Source organism: Rhinichthys klamathensis, unplaced genomic scaffold (genome assembly GCF_029890125.1).
Source record: "Rhinichthys klamathensis goyatoka isolate OS25496 unplaced genomic scaffold, OSU_Roscu_1.1 h1tg000712l_1, whole genome shotgun sequence".
NCBI lineage: Eukaryota > Metazoa > Chordata > Actinopteri > Cypriniformes > Leuciscidae > Rhinichthys > Rhinichthys klamathensis.
In genome coordinates, this window is record NW_026607129.1 from 234,936 (window position 1) to 261,859 (window position 26,924).

General features: G+C 42.9%; 1 protein-coding gene across 1 annotated transcript; it reads right to left on the reverse strand.

Annotated features, from left to right (window-relative positions):
- Window positions 1-1,186: 1,186 nt before the first annotated feature.
- LOC130076923 (uncharacterized) lies at window positions 1,187-26,924 on the reverse strand. The gene is made up of 6 exons (XM_056242225.1): window positions 26,816-26,924; window positions 2,424-3,140; window positions 2,148-2,192; window positions 1,923-1,973; window positions 1,696-1,827; window positions 1,187-1,492 (listed from the first exon to the last, which is right to left on the reverse strand). Exons 1-6 carry the CDS (start codon window positions 26,922-26,924, stop codon window positions 1,200-1,202), a joined length of 1,347 nt encoding a protein of 448 aa, XP_056098200.1. The 3' UTR covers window positions 1,187-1,199.

Below are 26,924 nucleotides of genomic sequence, written 5' to 3' on the forward strand. Positions count from 1 at the left end.
TCTGCTGGTGTTATTTCCTTGTGCCATTTATCATTACACTTCTCGTTTAACGTTATCTTCTCCATTTCCTCCAGTTCATCTTGTGCCATGGCACATTTATCAAAATTGTCATATTCACCAAAAATGTTAAATGGCACGTGAAAATCATCCATTTAGCCAAGTAAATAGGAAATGTTTACAATAGCTGTATCACTCTGTGTGCCACTGTAACTGTATGTTACTATGGTTACCAATGTTTATAGGTAGTGTGTTAATATAGAACGGTGATTAAACTGTCTTGGAACAAGTCAAAATGGTTCATGCCGTTTTGTACATTCAAGTTTAAATTTATTTCCATTCCATTTTCACAATTGCCAAAAAACGCAATTTGTGTCTGGTTTTCCTGTACAAATATCTAAATGTTAAGTCAAGATATGTTTACTGGAGAAAATTATAAATATATATATACTATACAAATGTTTTTATGTTATGTTTTTGTACTATAAAATCCTAAGAATAAAATTGTAAATAATATATTTTTTAAAATATTTTCTTAAATTTGAACATTTCAGAAAATTCAAATGTTTAAATTCAGCATGATCATGCTACACAATAAGTTGAATTTGTTTTAATTGTAAAAATGTATTTTTATGTCATAAAATTCTAAGAATTAAATGGTTATACATATAAAGTTTGTAAATTTCAGAAAGTCAAAGCCTGAATCGTGTCATGTTCAAGTTCAAATTTGGCTTGAACATCTCTTAAGAAATGCCATGTTTTATGTTATAAAATCCTAATAACTTAATGGTCTTAAATTAGTAATTGAATTTTTTTTAATCTGTAATATTTTCCGTAAATGATAAATAAAAATAAATAAAAAATTGGGAAAGTGCCACCACATAATCAATTATTGTGATTGATAAGCATGATATCATGAGTGCATCAACGCAAACATTTTGGGGAAATATTCATGAAAATATGAGGAAAAGAAAATGCCACAATGTCTCTTTATTCTCTTACTGTATTTATGTATGTAGGATGAAGAGATACAGATTGAGGATTAGCAACAAACTATACTATATTATTTAACTAACTATTTAACTTGATATTATTTAACATTATTGGATTTACTGCTTTAACAAAACACTTTTGAGTCACATGTGATATTCATGGCATATGGATTAATCATTTTAATGATTCTAGGTTTAGTATTATTGGAATCACATTCTGCAAAGCTCCTGTTCTCTTAAGGGAAATAGTAGCAAACCACTAAAAGTGCAGTGGTTATTCACGTTATCAAATATCCTCTTGCCAGACCAAAGTCTCACATAGACAACATCTCCAACCTCCAGGATCAACACAACTCCATTAGAGGAGTTTAACACATTCTGAGGCTGATGAGCATCTGCTACAACCACATTCTTTCCATTCTTAACAATAGTTGCAGTTGGGCCATAACCAAAAACAGAGATTCTGAACATGTACGCTCCTTTCAGCGGGGCTGTGAAAATACCTAAATCAAATAACAAGAGATACAGAATCAGATGTTTCCTGTATGATCGCTTAATCAGCAAACACACTGTGTAAAAGTTTTGAAAGATGGCAGATCATTTTATTCTCTTCTACACATTACACAACTGCAGAGAGGTCTGAATGGAGCAGAAGGGTTTTCATTACTATAAACTGAGATTTATGACTCATTTCATTGATCATTACCTGTGATTGGGTTGTAGGCGTTCCCTATGTTTGTGAAGACGTTCCTGTAGGTTAGTGTGATTTCAGTGGTGAAAGGACCAATATGTCCACCGCCAGATTGCATCAGTGAAGCTGAAAAAGCTATTTCTCTGTCTGTTATTGAAAAACATAAGCAATATTGTGATATATTACTCTATTACACTGAGAATGTATACACTGAATTTAACATCATTCAAGCACACTTTCACCTCTATTTTCCTTTCTCAACTCCACTTGACCCAGAGTAAGATTTGATATTTCTGTGAAGGAATAATGATTCTGTTAAATGACATTTACTCTGCTTATTGTAATAGATAACACAATTTACACAGTACACACTCAACTTTACACTAACATTTACACTATGCAATGTGTTTCAATGGTGTTTTACTTGGAGGATCAATGATAAAAGAGTGAATGTTTTGGTGAGGTACCATTATTTTTCTTGTTCATCTCTTCCCTCAGTTGCGTCTCTAAAGCTCTGATGTGTGTTTTCTGCTCTGTAACTGTGGCGGTCAGTTCTCTGATGTGTGTTTTCTGCTCTGTAACTGTGGCGGTCAGTTCTCTGATGTGTGTTTTCTGCTCTGTAACTGTGGCGGTCAGTTCTCTGATGTGTGTTTTCTGCTCTGTAACTGTGGCGGTCAGTTCTCTGATGTGTGTTTTCTGCTCTGTAACTGTGGCGGTCAGTTCTCTGATGTGTGTTTTCTGCTCTGTAACTGTGGTGGTCAGTTCTCTGATGTGTGTTTTCTGCTCTGTAACTGTGGCGGTCAGTTCTCTGATGTGTGTTTTCTGCTCTGTAACTGTGGCGGTCAGTTCTCTGTTGAGGATTTTCTGCTCTGTAACTGTGGCGGTCAGTTCTCTGATGTGTGTTTTCTGCTCTGTAACTGTGGCGGTCAGTTCTCTGATGTGTGTTTTCTGCTCTGTAACTGTGGCGGTCAGTTCTCTGATGTGTGTTTTCTGCTCTGTAACTGTGGCGGTCAGTTCTCTGATGTGTGTTTTCTGCTCTGTAACTGTGGCGGTCAGTTCTCTGATGTGTGTTTTCTGCTCTGTAACTGTGGCGGTCAGTTCTCTGATGTGTGTTTTCTGCTCTGTAACTGTGGCGGTCAGTTCTCTGATGTGTGTTTTCTGGTCTGTAACTGTGGCGGTCAGTTCTCTGATGTGTGTTTTCTGCTCTGTAACTGTGGCGGTCAGTTCTCTGATGTGTGTTTTCTGCTCTGTAACTGTGGCGGTCAGTTCTCTGATGTGTGTCTTCTGCTCTGTAACTGTGGTGGTCAGTTCTCTGTTTTGTGTTTTCTGCTCTGTAACTGTGGCGGTCAGTTCTCTGATGTGTGTTTTCTGCTCTGTAACTGTGGCGGTCAGTTCTCTGATGTTTGTTTTCTGCTCTGTAACTGTGGCGGTCAGTTCTCTGATGTGTGTTTTCTGCTCTGTAACTGGCGGTCAGTTCTCTGATGTGTGTTTTCTGCTCTGTAACTGTGGTGGTCAGTTGTCTGATGTGTGTTTTCTGCTCTGTAACTGTGGCGGTCAGTTCTCTGATGTGTGTTTTCTGCTCTGTAACTGTGGTGGTCAGTTGTCTGATGTTTGTTTTCTGCTCTGTAACTGTGGCGGTCAGTTCTCTGATGTGTGTTTTCTGCTCTGTAACTGTGGCGGTCAGTTCTCTGATGTGTGTTTTCTGCTCTGTAACTGTGGCGGTCAGTTCTCTGATGTGTGTTTTCTGCTCTGTAACTGTGGCGGTCAGTTCTCTGATGTGTGTTTTCTGCTCTGTAACTGTGGCGGTCAGTTCTCTGATGTGTGTTTTCTGCTCTGTAACTGTGGCGGTCAGTTCTCTGATGTGTGTTTTCTGCTCTGTAACTGTGGAGGTCAGTTCTCTGATGTGTGTTTTCTGCTCTGTAACTGTGGCGGTCAGTTCTCTGATGTGTGTCTTCTGCTCTGTAACTGTGGCGGTCAGTTCTCTGATGAGTGTTTTCTGCTCTGTAACTGTGGTGGTCAGTTCTCTGATGTGTGTTTTCTGCTCTGTAACTGTGGCGGTCAGTTCTCTGATGTGTGTTTTCTGCTCTGTAACTGTGGCGGTCAGTTCTCTGATGTGTGTTTTCTGCTCTGTAACTGTGGCGGTCAGTTCTCTGATGTTTGTTTTCTGCTCTGTAACTGTGGCGGTCAGTTCTCTGATGTGTGTTTTCTGCTCTGTAACTGTGGCGGTCAGTTCTCTGATGTGTGTTTTCTGCTCTGTAACTGTGGCGGTCAGTTCTCTGATGTGTGTTTTCTGCTCTGTAACTGTGGCGGTCAGTTCTCTGATGTGTGTTTTTTTGCTCTGTAACTGTGGCGGTCAGTTCTCTGATGTGTGTTTTCTGCTCTGTAACTGTGGCGGTCAGTTCTCTGATGTGTGTTTTCTGCTCTGTAACTGTGGCGGTCAGTTCTCTGATGTGTGTTTTCTGCTCTGTAACTGTGGCGGTCAGTTCTCTGATGTGTGTTTTCTGCTCTGTAACTGTGGCGGTCAGTTCTCTGATGTGTGTTTTCTGCTCTGTAACTGTGGCGGTCAGTTCTCTGATGTGTGTTTTCTGCTCTGTAACTGTGGCGGTCAGTTCTCTGATGTGTGTTTTCTGCTCTGTAACTGTGGCGGTCAGTTCTCTCATGTTTTCTGCTCTGTAACTGTGGCGGTCAGTTCTCTGATGTGTGTTTTCTGCTCTGTAACTGTGGTGGTCAGTTCTCTGATGTTTGTTTTCTGCTCTGTAACTGTGGCGGTCAGTTCTCTCATGTTTTCTGCTCTGTAACTGTGGCGGTCAGTTCTCTGATGTGTGATTTCTGCTCTGTAACTGTGGCGGTCAGTTCTCTGATGTGTGTTTTCTGCTCTGTAACTGTGGCGGTCAGTTCTCTGATGTGTGTTTTCTGCTCTGTAACTGTGGCGGTCAGTTCTCTCATGTTTTCTGCTCTGTAACTGTGGCGGTCAGTTCTCTGATGTGTGTTTTCTGCTCTGTAACTGTGGCGGTCAGTTCTCTGATGTGTGTTTTCTGCTCTGTAACTGTGGCGGTCAGTTCTCTGATGTGTGTTTTCTGCTCTGTAACTGTGGCGGTCAGTTCTCTCATGTTTTCTGCTCTGTAACTGTGGCGGTCAGTTCTCTGATGTGTGTTTTCTGCTCTGTAACTGTGGCGGTCAGTTCTCTGATGTGTGTTTTCTGCTCTGTAACTGTGGCGGTCAGTTCTCTGATGTGTGTTTTTTTGCTCTGTAACTGTGGCGGTCAGTTCTCTGATGTGTGTTTTCTGCTCTGTAACTGTGGTGGTCAGTTCTCTGATGTGTGTTTTCTGCTCTGTAACTGTGGCGGTCAGTTCTCTGATGTGTGTTTTCTGCTCTGTAACTGTGGCGGTCAGTTCTCTCATGTTTTCTGCTCTGTAACTGTGGCGGTCAGTTCTCTGATGTGTGTTTTCTGCTCTGTAACTGTGGCGGTCAGTTCTCTGATGTTTGTTTTTTGCTCTGTAACTGTGGCGGTCAGTTCTCTGATGTGTGTTTTCTGCTCTGTAACTGTGGCGGTCAGTTCTCTGATGTGTGTTTTCTGCTCTGTAACTGTGGCGGTCAGTTCTCTGATGTGTGTTTTCTGCTCTGTAACTGTGGCGGTCAGTTCTCTGATGTGTGTTTTCTGCTCTGTAACTGTGGCGGTCAGTTCTCTGATGTTTGTTTTCTGCTCTGTAACTGTGGCGGTCAGTTCTCTCAGCGCTGCATGGATGTCAGTGAAGAACAGATGGTAGTTTTGTCGGCTGTCAGTTGAAGCTTCATCTCTCAAAGTGTCTGTTTGAGGTGTATTCTGTCCTCCGTCCTCAGATCTGAGCTGTTGACTGATCTCATTCTCATTGAGTCCTCCATCTACCTGATGCTGTACGACACACACAAAGGTTTCCAACAGCAGCAGTAAACACACTAAACCCTTCATTCTTCACTGATGTTTGTTTCCAGCTCTTGCTCTTCATCCTCACAGCCATTCATGTTCCTTTTATAGTGTCCTGATTTATTGTCTTTTCTACATGATTTATATTGCTCCAGATAAATAAGTAGTTCAAGTTAATTGTTAATCATAATCGAAGGGATGTTCCGGGTTCAGTAGATGTTTATCTCTATTCATAACATTTATTACACTATGTTACAATTATATTACAATATGGCTTTTATTTGAATAAGATTTTGTTTGAATAAGAAATTAATGTATGAAATCCAAATTTTATTATATATATATATATATATATATATATATATATATATATATATATATATATATATATATATATATATATATGTATATAAACTGTGACATAGTTAATCTGTTTTATTTTTATTTTATTTTTTATATATTTTGCTAGTAGAAGTTCTGAATGGCCGGTAACTTAAAAAGTTTGTAGCCAAATTGGCCGGTGAGAGAAAAAGTTAATTTCAAACTATATATATATATATATATATATATCACAGAATCCCCCGGTCGTGTGAATGGATTGTCAGATCTGCACGCTAACACAGGTTAAAATCTCACACTTTAATAGTATTTATAGCGCCTAACTTAACCCTCTGGGGTCGGCAAACGCGCCGGCGCGTTTTGGCAGATTTTTTTCACATAGCAAAAAAATTGAATTAAACTACTCCATCATTTCTGGTCATGCAGACTTAAGAAATATGACAAAATAAACTGTTAAATGTCTATTTTTTTATGTTTCCACTTACAATCGAAACGAAACTTTGTGCTTTTGTAAAATAAAGAAAATAAACAGGGTGTGCATTCTGCCTCTCCGTCTCCGTGAACTTTTTTTCTTGAGCACGTCTCTAAACTGAAACAAAACTCAGCGAATACTATTCACCCAGGCATGAGATATATGTAAGGAATAATTGACGACAGGCCATTGAATTATTAGAAAAATAATGCACACCCGAGGTGGCCGTTACACCTCGGGTGTGCATTATTTTTCTAATAATTCAACGGCCTGAAGTCAATTATTCCGCTTATACTACAGTTACCACACCTCAAAACATTGTTCAGATGATGAATTTCAAGACGTTTGTCAAGTTTTTGTCATTAAAACGCTCTTGTATGTAGGACTAATTTCTTACGCATCTAATCCCATGCCTCCATTGCTAATTCCAAAACGTCATTTTAGAGTTAGTAATGGAGGTTTGAGCCACTGATAGCAGACTAATGATGGGGACACACTTACGACTTGCTGAAACATTCGAAGACTGACTGTTTCCATCGACTGTAGCAGGTCTTAAACACAGACTGAATAGGCTACAGACTGAAGGCGCTGAACACGCGTTTGGGTATGATCAGTTATAAGTATCAAATTACATTCATAACTGGCCTTAGTCAGTGTGTCCCGTAGGGGTGACCCCGAATAGTCGAAGATTCGATGCTTCGATAGGAGGAGCCTGATTCGACTACCAATCTCACGGTCGAATCTTCGCAGATGTGTTATTAAATGAGGATTATGTCATTTTGTCTATATGAGTGTGCTCAATGTCTGATTTCACATAGAACTACTGGTTCTCTTACAAGAGTATCTCTCGTTCTGCGTAATAGCTTTACGCTAGGGGAAAAACTCTTTTCCGCGAGATATTAAAGCCAAAAATTATCCTTAATTTTTTATTAATGTAAAACGCTTTGCAGCAGCAAGCAGACATAGGCGAAACAGCTCGCGCGCCTATTGGTTGCTCTGCAGCAAATGCAGCAGCCTATCGAGAGAGACTCTGCGTGACGTAATGACCAATGGGGGCAATTCGCGCCCATATCGTCACGTCCCGCCAGAAGGGGCGTGGTCTCACCCTATAAATATGCTCGTTAGGCTGATACAAGCTGATTTTTACCTCTTCAGCGAAGCACACGCATCACTGGATCCGGAGTGAGAAGCCGCGCCGTGGAAGCAAGCCTTTCAGCGGGACGAGCTCTGGAGTCGCTGGCCTCGCCGCCTTCAACTGCCGTACCTGCTGCGCTTTCCGGCGTTCTATATCCTTTCATACTCTGTGTGTATTTACTCTGTTGAGAGTGTGCGCTCGCTTACTTGACGCGACTCACACTTCTCTCACAAAAAGAGCTGCGTCTTTTTAAAGATGCCTTCCTGCGGCTCGTGCCGCGCCCCGCTCAGCGATGGAGACCGGCACGTCATCTGTGTTTCCTGCCTGGGTGAGGATCACGCGGCTCTCGCGCTCGCTGACGGCGGATGCCCTCATTGCGAGCTTTTGCCCATGGTGACTCTGAGGACTCGCCTGGCATCATTCTCCGAGCCTTCACCGCAGCCCGCCGTGGTGCCGCGCCGCAAGAAGCGCCGCGCCCAGCGCGCTCCCGAGCTTTCTCCAGCCCGCCAAAGCTCGCCGGTTCACCCGCCAGCTTCGCCGGCTTCGCTCGAGTCGCTCACTGACGGACAACGGCCGCCGCCTGCCGCCGCGTCCATCCACGAGTTTGACGAACCCACCGAGGCGTGTTCTCTTCTGGCATCCGATAGTGAGGATTGGGCGAGCTCCGTGGATCTCCCCTCCGCTAGCGTTTCCCGCCAGACCACTGGTAAGAGAGCCGGCATTGAGACTGAGCTGATGCGTCTGCTCTCTCAGGCCGTGGAAAGCATCGGCCTCGATTGGGAAGCGCCCGCGCAACCGCCGCGCAACAGGCGAGCTCTGTGGACCTCTGCCTTCTGTCCGCGAGTCGTCAAGGAAACGGGCCAGCATCAAGACCACGAGCCCTAAAACCGCGGCTAGCTTTCTTTACGTTATAAGAAATCTACCCCGCCCCCCATGGGCGTGCGTCACCAGCAAATGAGAAAAGAGTGTGTTTTAGTCCCCGCCGAGGCCGGACTAATCTCCATTTCTTAAACATTTCTCAGCTCCTAGTTTGAGCGGCTGAAAATGTCATTATTGCAGCAATGAGCCTGTTGTATAACACGCACACCTGCATACAAACGCCGACACACACAAAACTGTGATGACGCTCTCTTATCTGCTTGCGCTAGTGTAGTTCTCCCTGTGGCCCAGTGGCGGAACCCGAAGCTTTCACGCGAGAGACCCGTGTTCGATCCCGGCTCTCGCAGCAGATAAAAATTTAGTCTCGCCGCGGCCAGACTTCCACCAAAAACTTTTCGCTCGTTCAGTTCCAGAAAATGCGTCTGTTCCAGTGTATTTTGCAGTAAACAAGCTGGTACCACGGCCCGCTTGCCTGCACATAAAGGCCGTTTCCACGGCGACCCAGAAAAATCATGTAATCATTGTATTTCTGGTTTTCCGGCCACAGCCGATGGTGTTATAAGTGTAATAAAATGCTCACAGCCCAGTGTTCATTTCTACACACAAACACAGCCCGCCACGGTACAGGGCTCGCACAAATGAAATCGACGCATGTCAATTGTGCATTAAATGTAGTAAATGTGCCCACAACCCAGTGCCCACAAACACTACCACGGTTTCTGTAAAACTAAACCAACACAAGTCTTCCTAGCCTCCTAGGAAATCGACGGTGTTTCAGTCTCGCCGTGGCCAGACTTCCACTGAAATTTTCGCTCGTTCAGTTCCAGAAAATGTGACTGTTCCAGTGTATTTTGCAGTAAGCAAGCCAGTACCATGCCCGCTTGCCTGCACACAAATGCTGTTCCCACGGCGACCCAGATAAATCACATAAATGGTGTATTTTCTGGTATTCCGGCCACAGCCGATGGTGTTATGAGTGTATTGAAAATGCCTACAACCCAGGGCTCATTTCTACACACAAACACAGCCCGCAAAAATGCAGGGCTCGCACAAACAAAATCGCCTCATGTCGATTGTGCACTAAATGTAGTGAATGTGCCTACGTCTCAGTGCCCACAAACACTACACACCACATGTCCCACGGGTTCTGTGAAAACGAAACCAACACGCATTCAGTCAGCTCAGGCCGACGGTGTTTTTCAGTGCAGTAAATGTGCCCTCTGTCCTGCGCCCACATTCACTCACAGACATGTTAAGCCCCACGGGGCTCGCCCCGCTCTCTCTCCCTCAGCAAACTGCTATAAGGGTTTTGAGCGCGGCCAGGCTGCCCGCTGCGATCGGCGCGCCCCCCCGCCTCACACACTGTAAACACAGTGTCTGCGTTACAGCACGCCGGAGCTCTCTTGCCGTCACTATGTCTCAGCCAGAGCCCAGATCTCATTCTACCCCTAGCTATTCACGCAAAGTGTGGGCACAGCTTCCTGGGGTATCAGAATGGGTGCTGAACACTATAAATAGAGGCTATTCGCTACAGTTCGCTCGACGTCCCCGCCGTTATACGGCGCGCGTCGAGACGACGGTGGAAAACGAAGTATCTCATCTACTTCGAGCCGAGATAGCGAAACTACTGAGCAAAGGTGCTATAGAACCTTTATCTCAAGCTCATAGCAAAGGGGGCCTACACAGCAGATATTTTCTGGTACCGAAAAAAGATGGAGGTCTCAGACCCACAGGGCTTAAAGTATTCCGGCACCGTGCCGGATCTCCGGCGTGCGGCCGTGAGGAAAAAATTATTATTTTCGCCTGCGAATCATTTTTGTCCAGCTGTGTTAAAATATTTAAGATATTAACGCAGCATCCATTCTTTCAGTCATCCTTCATGCATTCTTTCAGTCATCCTTCAGCTAGGGTTATGATCACGCTCTTATTCACGCAAATGCTTAAACCACTCATGCGCGAGCGCGACAAGACAAAAGAGAACGCGCTTTCAGTGAATGTCCTCCTGACGCGCGCGCGCACACACACACGAGAAGCACAGAAAGACGCGCGCCAGTATCGAGTTCTCTTTCGCGCTTGAACGAACAAAAACACACACATTTATGCCATAATGTCAGTTTTGTCGAGTATCCTCACAAGAACAGTCTTAAATGAGTTAAATACAATCTTAAATGGAAGTAAATAGTAGTGAGAGAATGAGATGCGTGAGATCCTGTCAGCAGCGACAGATCTTAAAGTGACAGGAGCCATTAATTCTGTCTGTCAGTAAAGTTAACCTAAAGAACAGAGAGAACAGAGAAAATTACTAGTACCTGCCCTCGACTAAAGAACGCTTGTAAGGATTAATCTATATTTCATTTAAAATGTATGTGCGGACTGTTTTATAACCTTATTCAATTTCTGTATGGTACAGGTAAATGACATTTATTATGGGTTTAAGTGAGGATTGTTTTAAGTTCACTTAAATTAAAGGTTTTTATATTTTTTGAAGCCTAATGTTTAAAATTTTGGGGGAAATCATTTTCATCGAGACATCAGTAGATATAATATGAGTGATACTGGCTTTCATTCATAAAAAGACGGCATTGATACAGCTGTAATACTTGAAAATAAATGGTGCCATTGAAGATAAGTTCATCAACAAGCCCCCCCCCCCCCCCACCCCCCCCCCCCCAAAGTTCAGGCTCAGGATTTTTTTTCACTTTAACCCCTGGACCCATTTTAGATCTGCGACAGCTGAACAGAGCGCTTGTGAAGCGCCAGTTCAGAATGCTTACGACCAGGAAAATCCTCGCGCAAGTGCGCCACGGGGACTGGTTTATGTCAATAGATCTGAAAGACGCCTATTTCCAAATACAAATGGCGTCCCATCACAGGCGATTCTTGAGATTCGCTTTCGAGGGCCAGGCATATCAATACACAGTCCTGCCGTTCGGCCTGTCCCTAGCACCTCGTACATTTACGAAGTGCATGGACGCGGCGCTCGCACCCCTGAGACTTCAGGGCATGCGAGTCCTGAACTACTTGGACGATTGGCTGATTCTAGCTCGATCACGATCGGAGCTCATAGAACACAGGGCCGCATTACTCGAGCACCTCGAGGAGCTGGGCCTCACAGTCAATTGGGCGAAGAGCTCACTGTCTCCCAGTCAGAAAATTTCCTTTCTGGGAACCGTGTTGGACTCGCTGTCCATGACAGCACGCCTGTCACCAGAGCGCGGGCTAAATATTCAGCGCGGCGCGAAATCCTTCCGCCACGGCGCGATAGTTCCGCTCAAAAGGTTTCAGAAAATGCTGGGGCTGATGGCCTCAGCAGCCTCTGTACTCCAGTTGGGCTTGCTCCGCATGCGCCCACTGCAGATGTGGCTGAAAGCGCGGGTTCCACCCAGGGCATGGTCAGCGGGTCTGTTTCGCCTCAGGGTCGACCTTCAGTGTGTTTCAGCTCTGGAACCTTGGAAAATAACCGACTGGTATCAGTCAGGTGTGAGTCTGGGGACCGCTTCGAGTGTGAAGGTGGTGTCTACGGACGCCTCCACCTCGGGGTGGGGAGCGCTGCTCGAGGGCAGACCGCTAGCTGGCCTGTGGTCAGAACGGGAAAAGCTCCTTCACATAAACTGCTTGGAGATGATAGCAGTCGACAAAGCGCTACGGCGTTTTTGTCCCCAGGTAACAGGCCACCACGTCTTGGTCCGGTCGGACAACATGTCAGTGGTGGCATACATAAATCGCCAGGGCGGCGTCAGGTCACGAAACCTTCACAGGCTGACGGAACGCCTCCTGGTCTGGGCTCAGCACAACCTGCTCTCACTGAGAGCAGCGCACGTGCCTGGTCACCTGAATGTGGGACCAGACAGACTGTCCAGGAACAATGTTCCAGCAGGGGAATGGTCGCTGCACCCGCAGACGGTCCAGCTGCTGTGGAAAACGTTCGGCAGAGCACAGGTGGACCTATTCGCGTCCCACGAAAACGCTCATTGCCCGGAGTTTTTCTCGAAAAGCAAGGACGCGCTGGCTCATGTTTGGCCCCGCTGCCCCCTATATGCTTTTCCTCCTGTCTCGCTCCTGCCTCAGGTGTTGGAACAAATCAGGGAGAACGGATGCCCAGTGCTGCTCGTAGCTCCGCTCTGGACAAACCAGAAGTGGTTCCCTGCCCTGATGCAGCTGACCAGCACTGCCCCATGGCCTGTACCATTGAGGAGAGACCTCCTCTCTCAGGCGGAGGGCTCGATTTAGCACCCTCGCCCGGAGTTGTGGTCCCTGCACGCATGGGCCATCAACGGGTACCCGCTAGCCTCCCAGAAGGAGTGTTAAACACGATCGCGCAGGCTAGAGCTCCGTCTATCAGGCGGCTCTACTCCTCGAAATGGTTTGTGTTCTCTGCGTGGTGTCAAGCCCAGAGCTTTTCACCTGTGGAATGCGGGGTTTCGGAAGTGCTTTCCTTCCTTCAAGAGCTACTGGATAAGGGCAGGACCCCATCCACGCTCAAAGTATAAAGTATATGTGGCGGCCATAGCAACGTTTGCAAAACCGGTGTCTGGCCAGTCGCTGGGGAAAAACGACTTAGTCGTGCGTTTCCTTAGGGGAGCTCGGAGGCTGAACCCTCCCAGGCCCCCTTCAGTCCCGACGTGGGACCTTTCCACGGTCCTGGAGGCCATGAAAGGCGCCCCGTTCGAGCCAATCCAGCTGGTGGACATGAAACACCTGTCGTTCAAAACAGTGTTTCTCATGGCTCTCGCTTCAGTGAAGCGCATAGGGGACTTACAGGCGCTTTCAGTAAGCGCGTCATGTATGGAGTTTGGGCCTAATGACTCGAAGGTCATTCTCAAACCAAAGCACGGGTATGTGCCGAAATCCCTCAATACACCGTTCAGGGCCCAGGTAATTTCCCTGTCCGCCCTTCCGGTTCTCAGTGAGGAGGAGGATGCGAGTCTCCTTTGCCCCGTCAGGGCATTGAGAGCTTATGTGTCACGCTCGTCTGTTTTCAGACAGACGGAGCAGCTTTTTGTTTTGTTTGGCGGGCGTTCCAAGGGACTCGCCGCCTCAAAACAGAGCCTATCCAGATGGATAGTGGATGCCATTGCGCTCGCTTACTCTGCGAAGGGCCTACAGTGCCCCTTGGGTGTCAGGGCGCACTCCACGAGAGGCGTGGCCTCTTTGTGGGCGTGGTCGAGCGGGGTTTCCCTGCAAGATATCTGTACGGCCGCGGGCTGGGCCTCGCCGTCTACATTTATAAAATACTATAACCTGGATGTACCCGCCTTACAAGCTAAGCTTTTGGCGGTCTAAAATTCAGTGCTATCTGCCCCGCTGTGCGGCCCAGATGCTGAGTTTACTGCAGCCCCATGAGTGTTGACACACGTATGGCCACCCAGATCAGGCTGAAAGCTTTCACCCTGGCTGCGCGTTTTATTGTCATATAATAGCCCCGCTGGGTGCTTTTTTATAGGGAATGACGCTTCCAGCCTCTCTTCCTCCACTCTATGTGAGTTTATGGTGACTATGCACTACATGAGCCCTGGGCTTCGGCCCCCGGGACTTTGGTGTTGGATCCCTGTACGCACGGCGTGTTGCATTGTGTTCCCCTAGCGTAAAGCTATTACGCAGTACGAGAGATACTCTCGTAAGAGAACGTACTCGGTTACTAACGTAACCTCGGTTCTCTCTAGAGAGATATGCAGCCTAACGAGCATATTTATAGGGTGAGACCACGCCCCTTCTGGCGGGACGTGACGATATGGGCGCGAATTGCCCCCATTGGTCATTACGTCACGCAGAGTCTCTCTCGATAGGCTGCTGCATTTGCTGCAGAGCAACCAATAGGCGCGCGAGCTGTTTCGCCTATGTCTGCTTGCTGCTGCAAAGCGTTTTACATTAATAAAAAATTAAGGATAATTTTTGGCTTCAATATCTCGCGGAAAAGAGTTTTTCCCCTAGCGTAAAGCTATTACGCAGTACTCGTTCCCTCTCTAGAGAGAACCGAGGTTACGTTAGTAACCGAGTACGTTTTCTGTCAATACGTTAATATACAGCCTATTATGATAATGCTGTCAATAAAAATGTGCAAAGAAAGAAGCTTTTAATAAATATTTTTTAACGTGCGTGCAGCGTGAATAAATCCAAACACCCCGTGACAGATTTAAGTTTCACTTTCGATCCGTGACCAACAGAGGAGCGTCTTGTCGGCAGGGATTTAAATCTTTAAAAATGTCTGGGATAAGAAAATCTAAAGATGCACACCATCAGAAAGGATATTCTCCAAGGCTGGATTTAGCATCAGGAAAACCATGAGCAGTGTGGCCTTTCTGCAGTTATTTATGTTATTTCTTAGTTTTATTGATCCAAAATGTTTTTATACATTTTCTTCTATATCTTTGTGTGATGTTCTGTAGGCCTACATCGCGGCTTTAAAGCCCCGCCCCCTCCCCAACACCACACACATGATTAGACAATTAGTCGACTATAGGCAGGACTTGACGAATCTGATTCGACTATGAAAATCCTTAGTCGGGGACACCCTTAATATATATATATATATATATGGAACACCATACTAATACTGTGTTTGACCCCCTTTCGCCTCCAGAACTGCCTTAATTCTACGTGGCATTGATTCAACAAGGTGCTGAAAGCATTCTTTAAAAATGTTGGCCCATATTGATAGGATAGCATCTTGCAGTTGATGGAGATTTGTGGGATGCACATCCAGGGCACGAAGCTCCCGTTCCACCACATCCCAAAGATGCACTATTGGGTTGAGATCTGGTGACTGTGGGGGCCATTTTAGTACAGTGAACTCATTGTCATGTTCAAGAAACCAATTTGAAATGATTCGAGCTTTGTGACATGGTGCATTATCCTGCTGGAAGTAGCCATCAGAGGATGGGTACATGGTAGCCATAAAGGGATGGACATGGTCAGAAACAATGCTCAGGTAGGCCGTGGCATTTAAACGATGCCCAGTTGGCACTAAGGGGCCTAAAGTGTGCCAAGAAAACATCCCCCACACCATTACACCACCACCACCAGCCTGCACAGTGGTAACAAGGCATGATGGATCCATGTTCTCATTCGGTTTACACCAAATTCTGACTCTACCATCTGAATGTCTCAATAGAAATCGAGACTCATCAGACCAGGCAACATTTTTCCAGTCTTCAACTGTCCAATTTTGGTGAGCTCTTGCTAATTGTAGCCTCTTTTTCCTATTTGTAGTGGAGATGAGTGGTACCCGGTGGGGTCTTCTGCTGTTGTAGCCCATCCGCCTCAAGGTTGTGCGTGTTGTGGCTTCACAAATGCTGCATACCTCGGTTGTAACGAGTGGTTATTTCAGTCAAAGTTGCTCCTCTATCAGCTTGAATCAGTCTGCCCATTCTCCTCTGACCTCTAGCATCAACAAGGCATTTTCGCCCACAGGACTGCTGCATACTGGATGTTTTTCCCTTTTCACACCATTCTTTGTAAACCATAGAAATGGTTGTGCGTGAAAATCCCAGTAACTGAGCAGATTGTGAAATACTCAGACCGGCACGTCTGGCACCAACAACCATGCCACGCTCAAAATTGCTTAAATCACCTTTCTTTCCCATTCTGACATTCAGTTTGGAGTTCAGGAGATTGTCTTAACCAGGACCACACCCCTAAATGCATTGAAACAATGCCATGTGATTGGTTGATTAGATAATTGCATTAATTGAACAGGTGTTCCTAATAATCCTTTAGGTGAGTGTATATATATATATAAAATAAATATAAATGAAAGTCAAAAGCACATTTTAAGTCATACCTGGAAACAAATCCTGTTCAAATAGGCTATATGGAGCATTCTACAGAATTGGAAACATCTTGAAAAGAAAATTGTCTTTTTCCATAAATCTATTATAAAGTATTATTTTTTAAAGTAGGCCAATACATTTTATTATACATATTTCAAAGTTAAAGGTGCAGTGTGTAACATTTTTGAGTATCTATTAACAGAAATGCAATATGACATCCATAACTATGTGTTCAGTGGTGTATAAAGAACTTACTTAATAAACCGTAATGTTTTTATTACCTTAGAATGAGGCATTTATATCTACATAGGCGCAGGAATCCCCTTCTATGAAGGTCGCCATATTGTGATGTCATGTTTCTACAGTAGCCGAACGCGAACAAACAGCGCTACAGAGCGCGTTTCGTCACTACCTTGAAAGAGAAGCCGCAGGAAGCTAGAAGAAGCTAGTCATAAACACCGTGAGTAGTGACTTTTCCCTTGTCAGTGGTGTAAATATGTAGTTGGATTGTTTCATGTAACTTAATTCTTCTCCCTCGCTGTGTTATGGCTTTGCTATGTGGGGATAAATGTGCTGGTTAAGTTCGTGAGACAGCTGATTAGTAGGCTACTCTTGTCATTGACTGTAAAACAGTTACAGGAATCACCAACCCGTCGATCTTGGAAGCATTTTAAGTCGATCGAGTTTCCAAAATCAGAGAAAAAAAGCCTATTGTGTGTGTAGTAAGTGTGTCTAGGGGATGCGGAGGCGCGCGCGCTGTTACAATCACGTCATTTTTGCCGCACGCACCTTTGGGCTCATGCGGACGCGTCGAGTTTAAACAAGGCTTTACGCTTTAACCAGCTCAGCCACAGTAACAGCTCATATTAGCCAGCTAAACTTTAACTACCCTGTTAGAAAAAATTTATAGTTTCATGTGGTTCTTCTCCCTCGCTGTATTATGGGTTTGCTATGTGGGGAGAATGTGCTGGTTACGTTCGTGAGACAATCAGCTGATTACTAATATTATATTATGTATTAAGACCCTTGATCCTCACCTGAAACTTTATCCATGATGTGGTTTATAATGGACTGTGGTACAGAAACTTGGTTTACGCTGGCTATTCTCTGCTGTCTCAGACGACGATGTTTGTCCCGTTTTAGCCACCGTAGCTTCTTCGAAAGGGAGGGGTGAGCGGTGGGCTGAGCCCTTAGTGTAAACTCGCAACCGAACCGCTAGATGTTGCTAAAAATCACACAATGGACCTTTAAGGATTTATTATTTTGATATAGCTTGCATTGGAACAAACATTATAACAGTTGATTAGTTTATTTTTGACTAAACATACTATATATTTAACATATGAGCAGAAACTGTCTAACAAAAGCTTATTTGATGTCTATTTTATAGTAAAAAACTTTATAATCTATCCAAAACTAGTCAACGAAATGTTGTCATTACAGACACTATTCTATATCGCGATTAGAACAAATCTCAATGGGCTATGCGTTCATGTAAAAATAACGTTTACTAATGTAGGAGCGAGAGTGAATGAACGCATAGATGCGATGGACAGCTGTAGTAAACAACATCGTGCGCGTCTGTGCCGTTCATTCATTCACACACAGACAGGCAATTCATATTTAAACAGTCTTTGTGCAGTATATACAGACACTATTCAATAACGCGATTAGAACAAAGCACTTAAGAATAAATAACTTACTACATACTGTATCAGCTGAATCCTCCTCGAAATGAAACTACCAGCACTTCTGAGGTAACTTTTCCAGGATTATTACGATAGTATTATTCCTCACAGCGCAGCAAGACGAGGTAAAGTACAAGATTCTTATTAAACTGGATGTTTTTTTCCAGCTGATGTGGATGTTTTCATGGCTTGCCTTAACATTTGCGTTTGAATCGCGCGCTCTCAGTGGGCGTGATCACATTAACACGTAATACGCTATAATTAGCTGAATGGAAAAAGACTGACATCTCTCTCTTTTCATACAGATTACATAAACCGAGAATATTTGTTTTTTTATATAAATTACTTCATTTAAAAGAAGAGAATTTCAGCTTCACAAAGAGAAATCTTTCATGACTCTGTGACAAGTATTGACTGAGTTACAGTTAATTTTCAGACGCGTTTCAGAATGAACTTCACTGACAGAGAGAAGGGAAAACTCGCATCATGTTTATTTTTCTTTATTTGACAAAAAACACAACACTTTGTTTTTATTGTGAGTATACACAAAAAAATAGACACTTAACAGGATCGAATGATGTATAACACTTATATGTAAGATCAAAATCAGCAGAGTATTTTGAGTCTCTTTTGCACCTTATAAGAAAAAATTGAGCTGATACCGCCGACCCCAGAGGGTTAATAACAACAAAAAAAGGGGATTATCTAATACCCCTTTCACACAGAGTGTTGATAGCCATAGAATTGCCAAAAAAAGATATCCAAATTCAAAAGATTTTACTGACAAATGGATAATCACACTATTGACAGTTTTTAACAAAACTGTTAATTTCTTTTGACTCAACTGAATGTGTGTCAGGCCGCCAAAGCATCAGTTAAAGAAGAGGTCAAATTTACACCTATAGAGATAATCTTTCTTTCTTTCTGTTTTTCTGCCCCCAATTCCTACGCAACAGAAAATGTTTAGCACTCTTTTCTGAATTTCAGGTTGATCCCACAATGTAAAGATATCTCGCTGGCACTGTGAATAGACGTGGTAAAAAATGTGTAGAGGGAAAATATTAGCCTAAAAGTTCCCCTGTATTAATTTGATCAGTTATAAGAATTGGGATCTATTGAAAAAGTTGCATTGTTAATATGACTGTTTAACCTTTTATGACTGTTTAAACTTTTATTAAGATGTTTCTGAAGCCATTTTATTTACATAGAAATTACTTCATTTTAATAGAAAGTGCTAATATAGTGTGCATGCAGGTATCCTTATTTATATGTAAATGACCACTGTTTAAAACCTTAAAAGGTTTGCTTCCATCTCAGGTTATGGTTTTTGTTCCTTGATCCTCAGGGAGAAAGTCCTTCAAATCTGATAAATTTCATAAATTCATGAAAATGTCAGGTTTTCGCTGTTTTCATGGGACCATTAAAGGGATACTTCACCTCTGGGAAGATGAATGTGTATTTAATATTGGTCATTTATATTGTAGAAATGTGAAATAACTTTTGAAATTGAAGCATTCTAGACTGAGAAAAGGCAGAAAATGTATTTTTTTACTCATGTGGCTGAAAGACAACAACTCCCAGAATGCACTTGCTTTGCTGCCCTTATGAGGCCACTCCCAAACCATGCCTTCCGGTTACCGAAAAATGTATACAACTAGGCATGCTTTGATACATCGTGACTCGATGTACTAGCCTAATGTATATGACACAACTTAGACTTTCACATTAAAAATATGACGCATGGCAGACCCTTGTCAAAAGAGTCGCTTAGTAGCTCTGCATATGAACTGTTTTCTTACAATTGAAATCACTATTTCTCTAAGCTAATACATTCTCTAGGCTAATCCACACTCTAGTAACACTAAAGGTTTATAAAAAGAACCACAACCAATGTGAGATATAACTTTTAATTAAAAAATAATTAATATTAACACTTTACACTCAAAGCTCTGCGGATTCAGTGATCTTGTCCAGAAGAAAATGACATCGCTGAGATTCGCGACAGCAATAGGACTCTATATCTATTCCCATTGGTGCACAGCGAGAGCACTGACACCACCAGTCCCCCCCAGCTCGAGTCTGGCCGTACAGGTAGCCGCAAGCATCAGATTCTCACAACAGATCTTCGAAATCCCCTTCTGCCATTTCAACTTCAAAACTACCTTCCGCCATCGTGATTAGCCTACTATACAAACTTTCTACACAGAGCAAGAGCCTGTTAGCTTAGCTTCTACAGAAAGATGGCTGACACTCTTTACATTCTGTGAGTGAGATCCCGCCCCATATGGGGGTGGTGAAAACATGCAGAACTAGCTATACTGGCTGTAGTTTTAAGCCTCTGGCACAAAAATCCTCCAATGACGCAAAATGATGATTTTTGCGTCATTGAAGGATTTTTTCTCCAGACTAAAAATACATAAATCTCTCATATCAGGGGGATATGGGGGGGGGGGGAACCATAGTAGAAAACCATACTACTGGTTTTCTACTGATACAAAGCTTAATGCTAAATCCTGAAGTGTCCCATTAAATGTGAACTGACCAATTGTGAACCGACTCATTGTGGAGGGCATCCCTGGGTTCAGCTCTTACTCAGACCCACAGCAGGGACAGACTGATCTCATGAAATGGCGTATGTATGATACCCCAATTTGTATTTCCATTTTTGGCGTGCTATCAACACGCATAATCGCTTTTCAGCGTGTTTATCAATGTAGATCTACATTTTGCTTCGTTTCACTCGGACATTTGACGGCGTGTACATACACGCGGAATCACTCGGACATTTAATGGCGTAGACATACACGCAAAAGATGACGGTTCGTTTCGCCGTGGACATATACGCGGATAGCTCAAAATGCGTATAGATAAGTCAAGTCAAATATATTTATATAGCGCTTTTCACAATACAGATTGTATCAAAGCTGCTTCACAGTATCAATCAAAACAACTTAACACTGTTTGTTTATTACTGGAAAAAGACATCCAAGTTTGGTAGAGCTGATCAGTGGTATGATGGGTCATTTAATTTGAATATCCCCAACTGAGCAAGCCAAAGGCAACAGTGGCAAGGAACCGAAAAACTCCATCAAGTGACCCGATGGTGTCCTCAAACTCCATCAGATGACCCAATGGAGAAAAAAAAAACCTTGGGAGAACCCAGGCTCAGTCGGGGCCAGTTCTCCTCTGGCGTTTATGAATTAGAGGCCGAATTTACAGTAACTGTAAGATAAAAAATGTATATGAATGCCTGGCTAAATAGATGTAACCTGACTCCGCCAGATGGATTTGCTCCGCATATCCATCTGGAAACCTTCCGTTGAAGTAGTTTTGGTAAGGGGCGAAAATACTGGTTAGCTGATTGGCCTATGTTGGTGATAGACGGGCCAAATCAACCAATCAGATCAACGAAGCATATGACGTACTAACAGAGCGTATCTTTTCCTCTGAGAAAAGCCTCCAGAGCAGTGTTTTGCTCTTCTTTCAGTGAAGAAATACTCTGTAATTCCGATAAAACTTGCTCGATAGCCACGCTGATGCTAGTTTCATCCGCTGAAGCCGACATGTTCTTTAGACTGAACTGTCGCGCTTCTCGTTGCGTCACACCTCAACCCGCCTCAAAGCCAACGCTGATTGGACGTTCGTTTGGTGAACTGCTCCCAAATTTTCTTTAACGGAAAGTATCCAGACTGATCTGCGAGTGAAACCTTGAAAGCTTGCGAGATCAGGATGGTCTCACGAGGCTAAAATAGATGCGTCTTTAGTCTAGTTTTAAACTGGGAGAGCGAGTCTGAGCAACGAACAGGATCAGGAAAGCTATTCCAGAGCTTCGGAGCTAAATGTGAAAATGCTCTCCCTCCTTTGGTGGATCTGGATATCCTAGGAATGACCAGAAGCCTCGAATTTAGTGATCTTAAAGAGCGCGATGGATTATAGGGCGATAGAAGATCCGTTAAATAGACTGGAGCTAAACCATTTAGAGCTTTATAAGTCAAAAGCAATACCTTGTAATTAATACGGAACTTTATAGGTAACCAATGAACTGATGATTTTAGAACCGATAAGTATTACCTCTGTCTTGTCTGGATTTAATAAAAGAAAATTACGCGTCATCCAATCTTTTATATCTTTAACACAATCTGTCAATTTGGATAATTTAGCATATTCATCTGGCCGTGATGAAATATATATTTGAGTGTCATCGGCATAACAATGGAAACTAATTCCATGTTTCCTTAGAATATTACCAAGAGGCATCATATATATTGAGAATAATAGAGGGCCTAACACAGATCCCTGTGGCACTCCATAGTTTGCCGAAGTTATGATCGATTTTTCTCCATTTAAGTAGACGAAATGGTAGCGGTCAGATAAGTATGACCTGAACCAGCTTAATGCTTGTGCTTGAACACCAGTGTAATTTTGTAGTCAATCTAAGAGTATTACACGCCACCAGGGCCGTCCACAGGGGGGTGGCCCGGTGGCTAGAGCCACTGCCCTTCTGCCCTCATCAGCTGAGGTGCCCCTCTCGCCCCCCTCCCTAACCCTCCAGAGGATTTCCATAAAAACGTTATGTTATCGCTCCAGAATTTTCGCACGTTAAAAAATAAATACGACCTCACCTCACGTTATGTCAATCACACTTGCACACTGCCTCCGAAACTTTCGTCCGTCATAAAAAAAATCGAATCGGGTAAAAATCTAATCGAACCGTAGCCAGCAGTTTGAATGGTGTTTTGACAATTCAGAGCCAACGAATCACGAATACGAAAAAACGCAGTGTGCAATGGCCTTTATTCTGTATTTTTTTCTGTGCGTGCACACACACACACAAACACAAACACACACAACCCGACGCGTGCAGCCCTGCACATAGACAGAGCAGCACACAAGGACTGAACTGAGCTCTCTTTCGCGTCTGAATGGACAAATACACACAACATTATGTCTAAATGTCCGTTTTGAAGAGTATTCACTTAAACGCAGTCAGTTATGTCTTTACAGAACGTACAGTTGTGAGAATATCGGATGTGCATCTGTGCAATTGGATCTGCACACTCGGTCTTAAAGTGACAGTGCACATAAACCTAATGCCGTCTGTGCACTTAATATTAATCAAACAACAAAATAAAAAGAGAAAAGCATTCACTGCTCTTTAATAGCTTTAATAAGGATTAATTATATTTAATTCATACAAATAAATATGTCTGCTTGAAAGAATAAAGAATGATGTATGTAAGACTTTAATTTTAAGATATTATTTTATGTCACAGTGCTAAATATGTGTCTGTATTGCATGTTCAAACTTTAAAAATTATTAATATTATCAGGTTAATAGATGTTTTCTACGGGAATATATAATGGGTTTGGATGTTTTAGAGAAATTCTAAATTAATGCATTACAATTTAACACTAAACCCATTAAATTTTAGTCGACTAAATCTACTGTAGATTTAGTCGACTAAAACCTTATTGTATTTCGTCAACTAAAACAATTCAGATGACTAAAATATGATTAAAACTAAATGGCATTTTAGTCAAAATTTCAAAATTAGCTGTCAAAATTAACACTGATCTAAATGAATAGTACCTTAGTATATTAGCTACTGTAGGTTACAATGGGGCTAAAGGCACACATTAGATTTGCTTTTCAAATGGGGGGGGGGGGGGGGGGGGGGGGGGTCACCATCGTGTATGTTGTCAGTCAAACTCCTTATAGTGCCCCCTTTTTTGGTTTAAGCCACTGCCCTTCAAAATGTCTGTGCATGGCCCTGCACGCCACTTGACTTGAAAGTGGCGTGTATGTTTACGCAAAAGTCATGATGTCATGTTGGCAGGGACCAGTAGCAGCAACTCCTTCATTACTGGTAAATGAAATTTAAATTATCTTAGTACACTGTAGAATAATTTGTTGCTGCATTAAATTAAGTATAATCCCAATGGCTGGTCCAGTCATATCAACTGTTAAACCTTGAGTAGTAATGAATTGCTTTGAAAGTCTACATGTGTGAAACTATGTAGTTAATGTAAAAAAATATGTTGCCATGAGTTATTGATCACATTTCCCATCATTGTACTTCATTGTAATGAAATTGTGTTTTCCTCTTTTGTGCAGTTTTAAACAATACACCAACACTTTTATCTGTTCCCAAGCAAGTGGCTGAATCATGTGCAGTAAGACTTTTTCTAACTTTACATCAAAAGGGAAGAAAGTACAACACTTTGTAATGCCCATTTTTTCCCCCAATGCACAGGACAGTGAAGAAACCCTCTCAGATAACTGTCTTTTGGAGAATGTATCTGTAAGTGTATAAATAACTACTTAATTTACACTTGAATACCTATTATTTCTGACTGCAATATGAGTTAGCATAAATGTGAATCTCTGAAAATTCTTGAGTCATGCACAGATCCTGGCCATTTTGCTTCCACATTTGTAATATGGAACAGTCACACACCATCTAAGAGATTTTAGTCTGTCAACTGCCTTTTTTTTAATTTGATATAATATTAATAATCTGGAATATTAAGAATCGCAATAGTAACTTGTCTGCACATTTACATTGTGATCCCCCTTTCAGTTCACAAAATCCCCTTCATTGAGGCCTTGATGGGAACGTGTGTGCAGTGTATGGCACCAATCACGTTAGTGAAGCCTGAGGGACATACTGTAACTCATATTAATCGGCATGGTGATGTGGCAACATTGAGATGTGCCTTAATTAGCTCAAATTATGCATAGGGAATTTTAATAATTAATCATGAATATGATTAATATATTTCATATTACAGTTAAATTATCGAAATTGAAAATAGATCGATTGTATGTATGAATGGTAAATCATAACGAATTATAATTCCTCATTCATATATCAATGGTCTCATTACAGATCGATTATATGAGACAACTTTAAGGGAATTAATTTAGTTTATCAAACAATCGGTTTGTCCAGCAAACAGCCGTAAGATTAACTTACCAACTTCTCAACAAGGTTGTCCCTTTTTATAAACTCCAAGAAATCTCAATGTTCCGGCCGTGAACATTAATTTTCTCGTGTTTATAAAATTTACGTTACTGATATAGTAACAACTTGTAAAGCTTTGTAGCTATGAGATATTCATTTCATTGACTTGTAAATGAGCACTTCAGGATCAATCAAGAATATGGTTTTAATAATTGAAACTACGGATACAGAATTTTACATTTGAACACAGGATACATGTATGTACAGTTAAACAGTAAAACTAACGAGACAGACGAGTAACAAACAGGAGTGAGAGAGAGAGAGGTTGCGAGGGAGAAAGATTGGGAGGGAGAGAGAGAGAAAGAAGATGAGAGATCTTCTGGTTTGGCAAAATTCATCACAGACACAGAACCTTTTTAGACACCAAGAATCAACAGATCTTAAATAAGCATAGTAAAACGGATACTTGCACAGGTAAAGCTCTTTGGTGGGGCTGATCTGAAAAAGGCGTGTGTGTGTATCTCTGTCATGTGGATGCCGAGCGTTCGGGTTCGTCCAGCGAGCGCGGCGTGTTTGAATGTCCTTGTAGGTGAAGCTTGCCAGTCTGGCTGTGTTCATTTTCTTCGCGAGAAGACATGAACAGAGGAGCCTTCGAAAAAGATAAAATAAACTTGAAGAAAACAAAAAGAGAAACGATGGATCATCACACTAAGGCGATGTCCAGACGCACGAGGAGTCACATGATGAAGCCACGAAGAGCAGGAAGAGAGTTTCAGGAAGAGTTTCAGAAGCGTTTCAGAAGGGAACAAGGGAAGCTCGGCGCGTCTCTTTAAGGACACTTAGGTTCACGCCTCTGTTTGCGCGAATCACACATGACCGTCCGCGGATCTGGAGCGGACACAGTTCTCTTTGTCCTGTGGGGGATTCCCACTTGACTGACTCGTGAGGAGATTGTATTTGAGCGTTCGGCTCCTGAAATATGAAATGTGTAAAATAATGCACCTTACTTCATTCTGCTATCGGAATTCGGCTCCGTTAGATTGAGCGAATTACAGACATATCAGACACGTCACATGAAGATTATCGGAATATAGAGTTACATTCATATGCAGAATTACAAGCATCTTTAAAGTTTGCTCAACACACAATAAAATTGTCAGTACTTCCAGTATGGCATGTGACGACATCTAAGCACAAAAATGAATACATTTAAAACATGTAGAGGTACTTTTCTCTGAAAAGTTCCATGGCTGGTGTTTGTGTGTTAATGTGTTAGAACATTCTTTTGATGAACTCTTAGACTTCAGAGCTATACACTAGCAAACCACACTTCTATTATAAAGCAAAGCTAATAAGATATGCATGCGTACAGGAAGGTTGGATACAATTTCTGTGTTATATACATTTATATACACATTATAGGACATTTGTGTGTGTGTGTGCATTAATGTGTGATTGTCCTTCAGCGTTCAGGCAGTGCTCTGTTTGTGAGGTGATCAAATCATGACAGACCCTAAGGGGTCGCGTGGTCTTCGGCCGGACTCGTGATCTCATCTCGAGTCACATGTCCAGAGCTGGCTCAACTCGTAAGCAAAGCATTCTGTTGTTCATTCATTAGAGAAAGATGCTGCATGTGCGAGTCAGAGTCAATGATTTCATCAATTCAAAACACTATCCCCTTTGTTTCAGAATGGAAGTTAAGGGGAACTTAACTACATTAGAATCTAGTTACTTCACTCCAACATACTAGAGCTGGCTCAACTACCGATCTGATTATCACTACATTCCCCCTTTTGGCGGTTTGGCAGGACCCGTGTGGGCGGCCTCGTTAAACCGTCACATTGGTCAGATGGTAGGTAAGTCATGAAAGTAGGATGGCAGGTGGAACCTGATGGTAGGATAGCAGGTAAGTCATGAAGGTCGGATGACAGGTGGTTGTTAGGACTGAGGGCTCAGCCCGATGAGGTTCGGCGTGGTCTCTGACCTGGCACCCCCTTTCTGGGGACTCCGTCTGAGACCTTCAGACATGGCTTTCGTGAGCTCGGCTGTGTCGCATCTGGTTGAGTCTTCTGTACAGAATGAAGGCTATACAT

What these genes read in the sequence shown, in the direction of transcription:
- LOC130076923 (XM_056242225.1), bottom strand. Translation starts at nt 26,924, where the DNA reads ATGTATAGCCTTCATTCTGTACAGAAGACTCAACCAGATGCGACACAG. An exon ending in CCCCAGAAAGGGGGTGCCAG is followed by an intron (nt 3,141 to 26,815) that starts GTCAGAGACCAC and finishes GACCGCCAGTTA; the next exon opens with CAGAGCAGAAAACACACATC. An exon ending in GATGAACAAGAAAAATAATG is followed by an intron (nt 1,974 to 2,147) that starts GTACCTCACCAA and finishes ATTCCTTCACAG; the next exon opens with AAATATCAAATCTTACTCTG.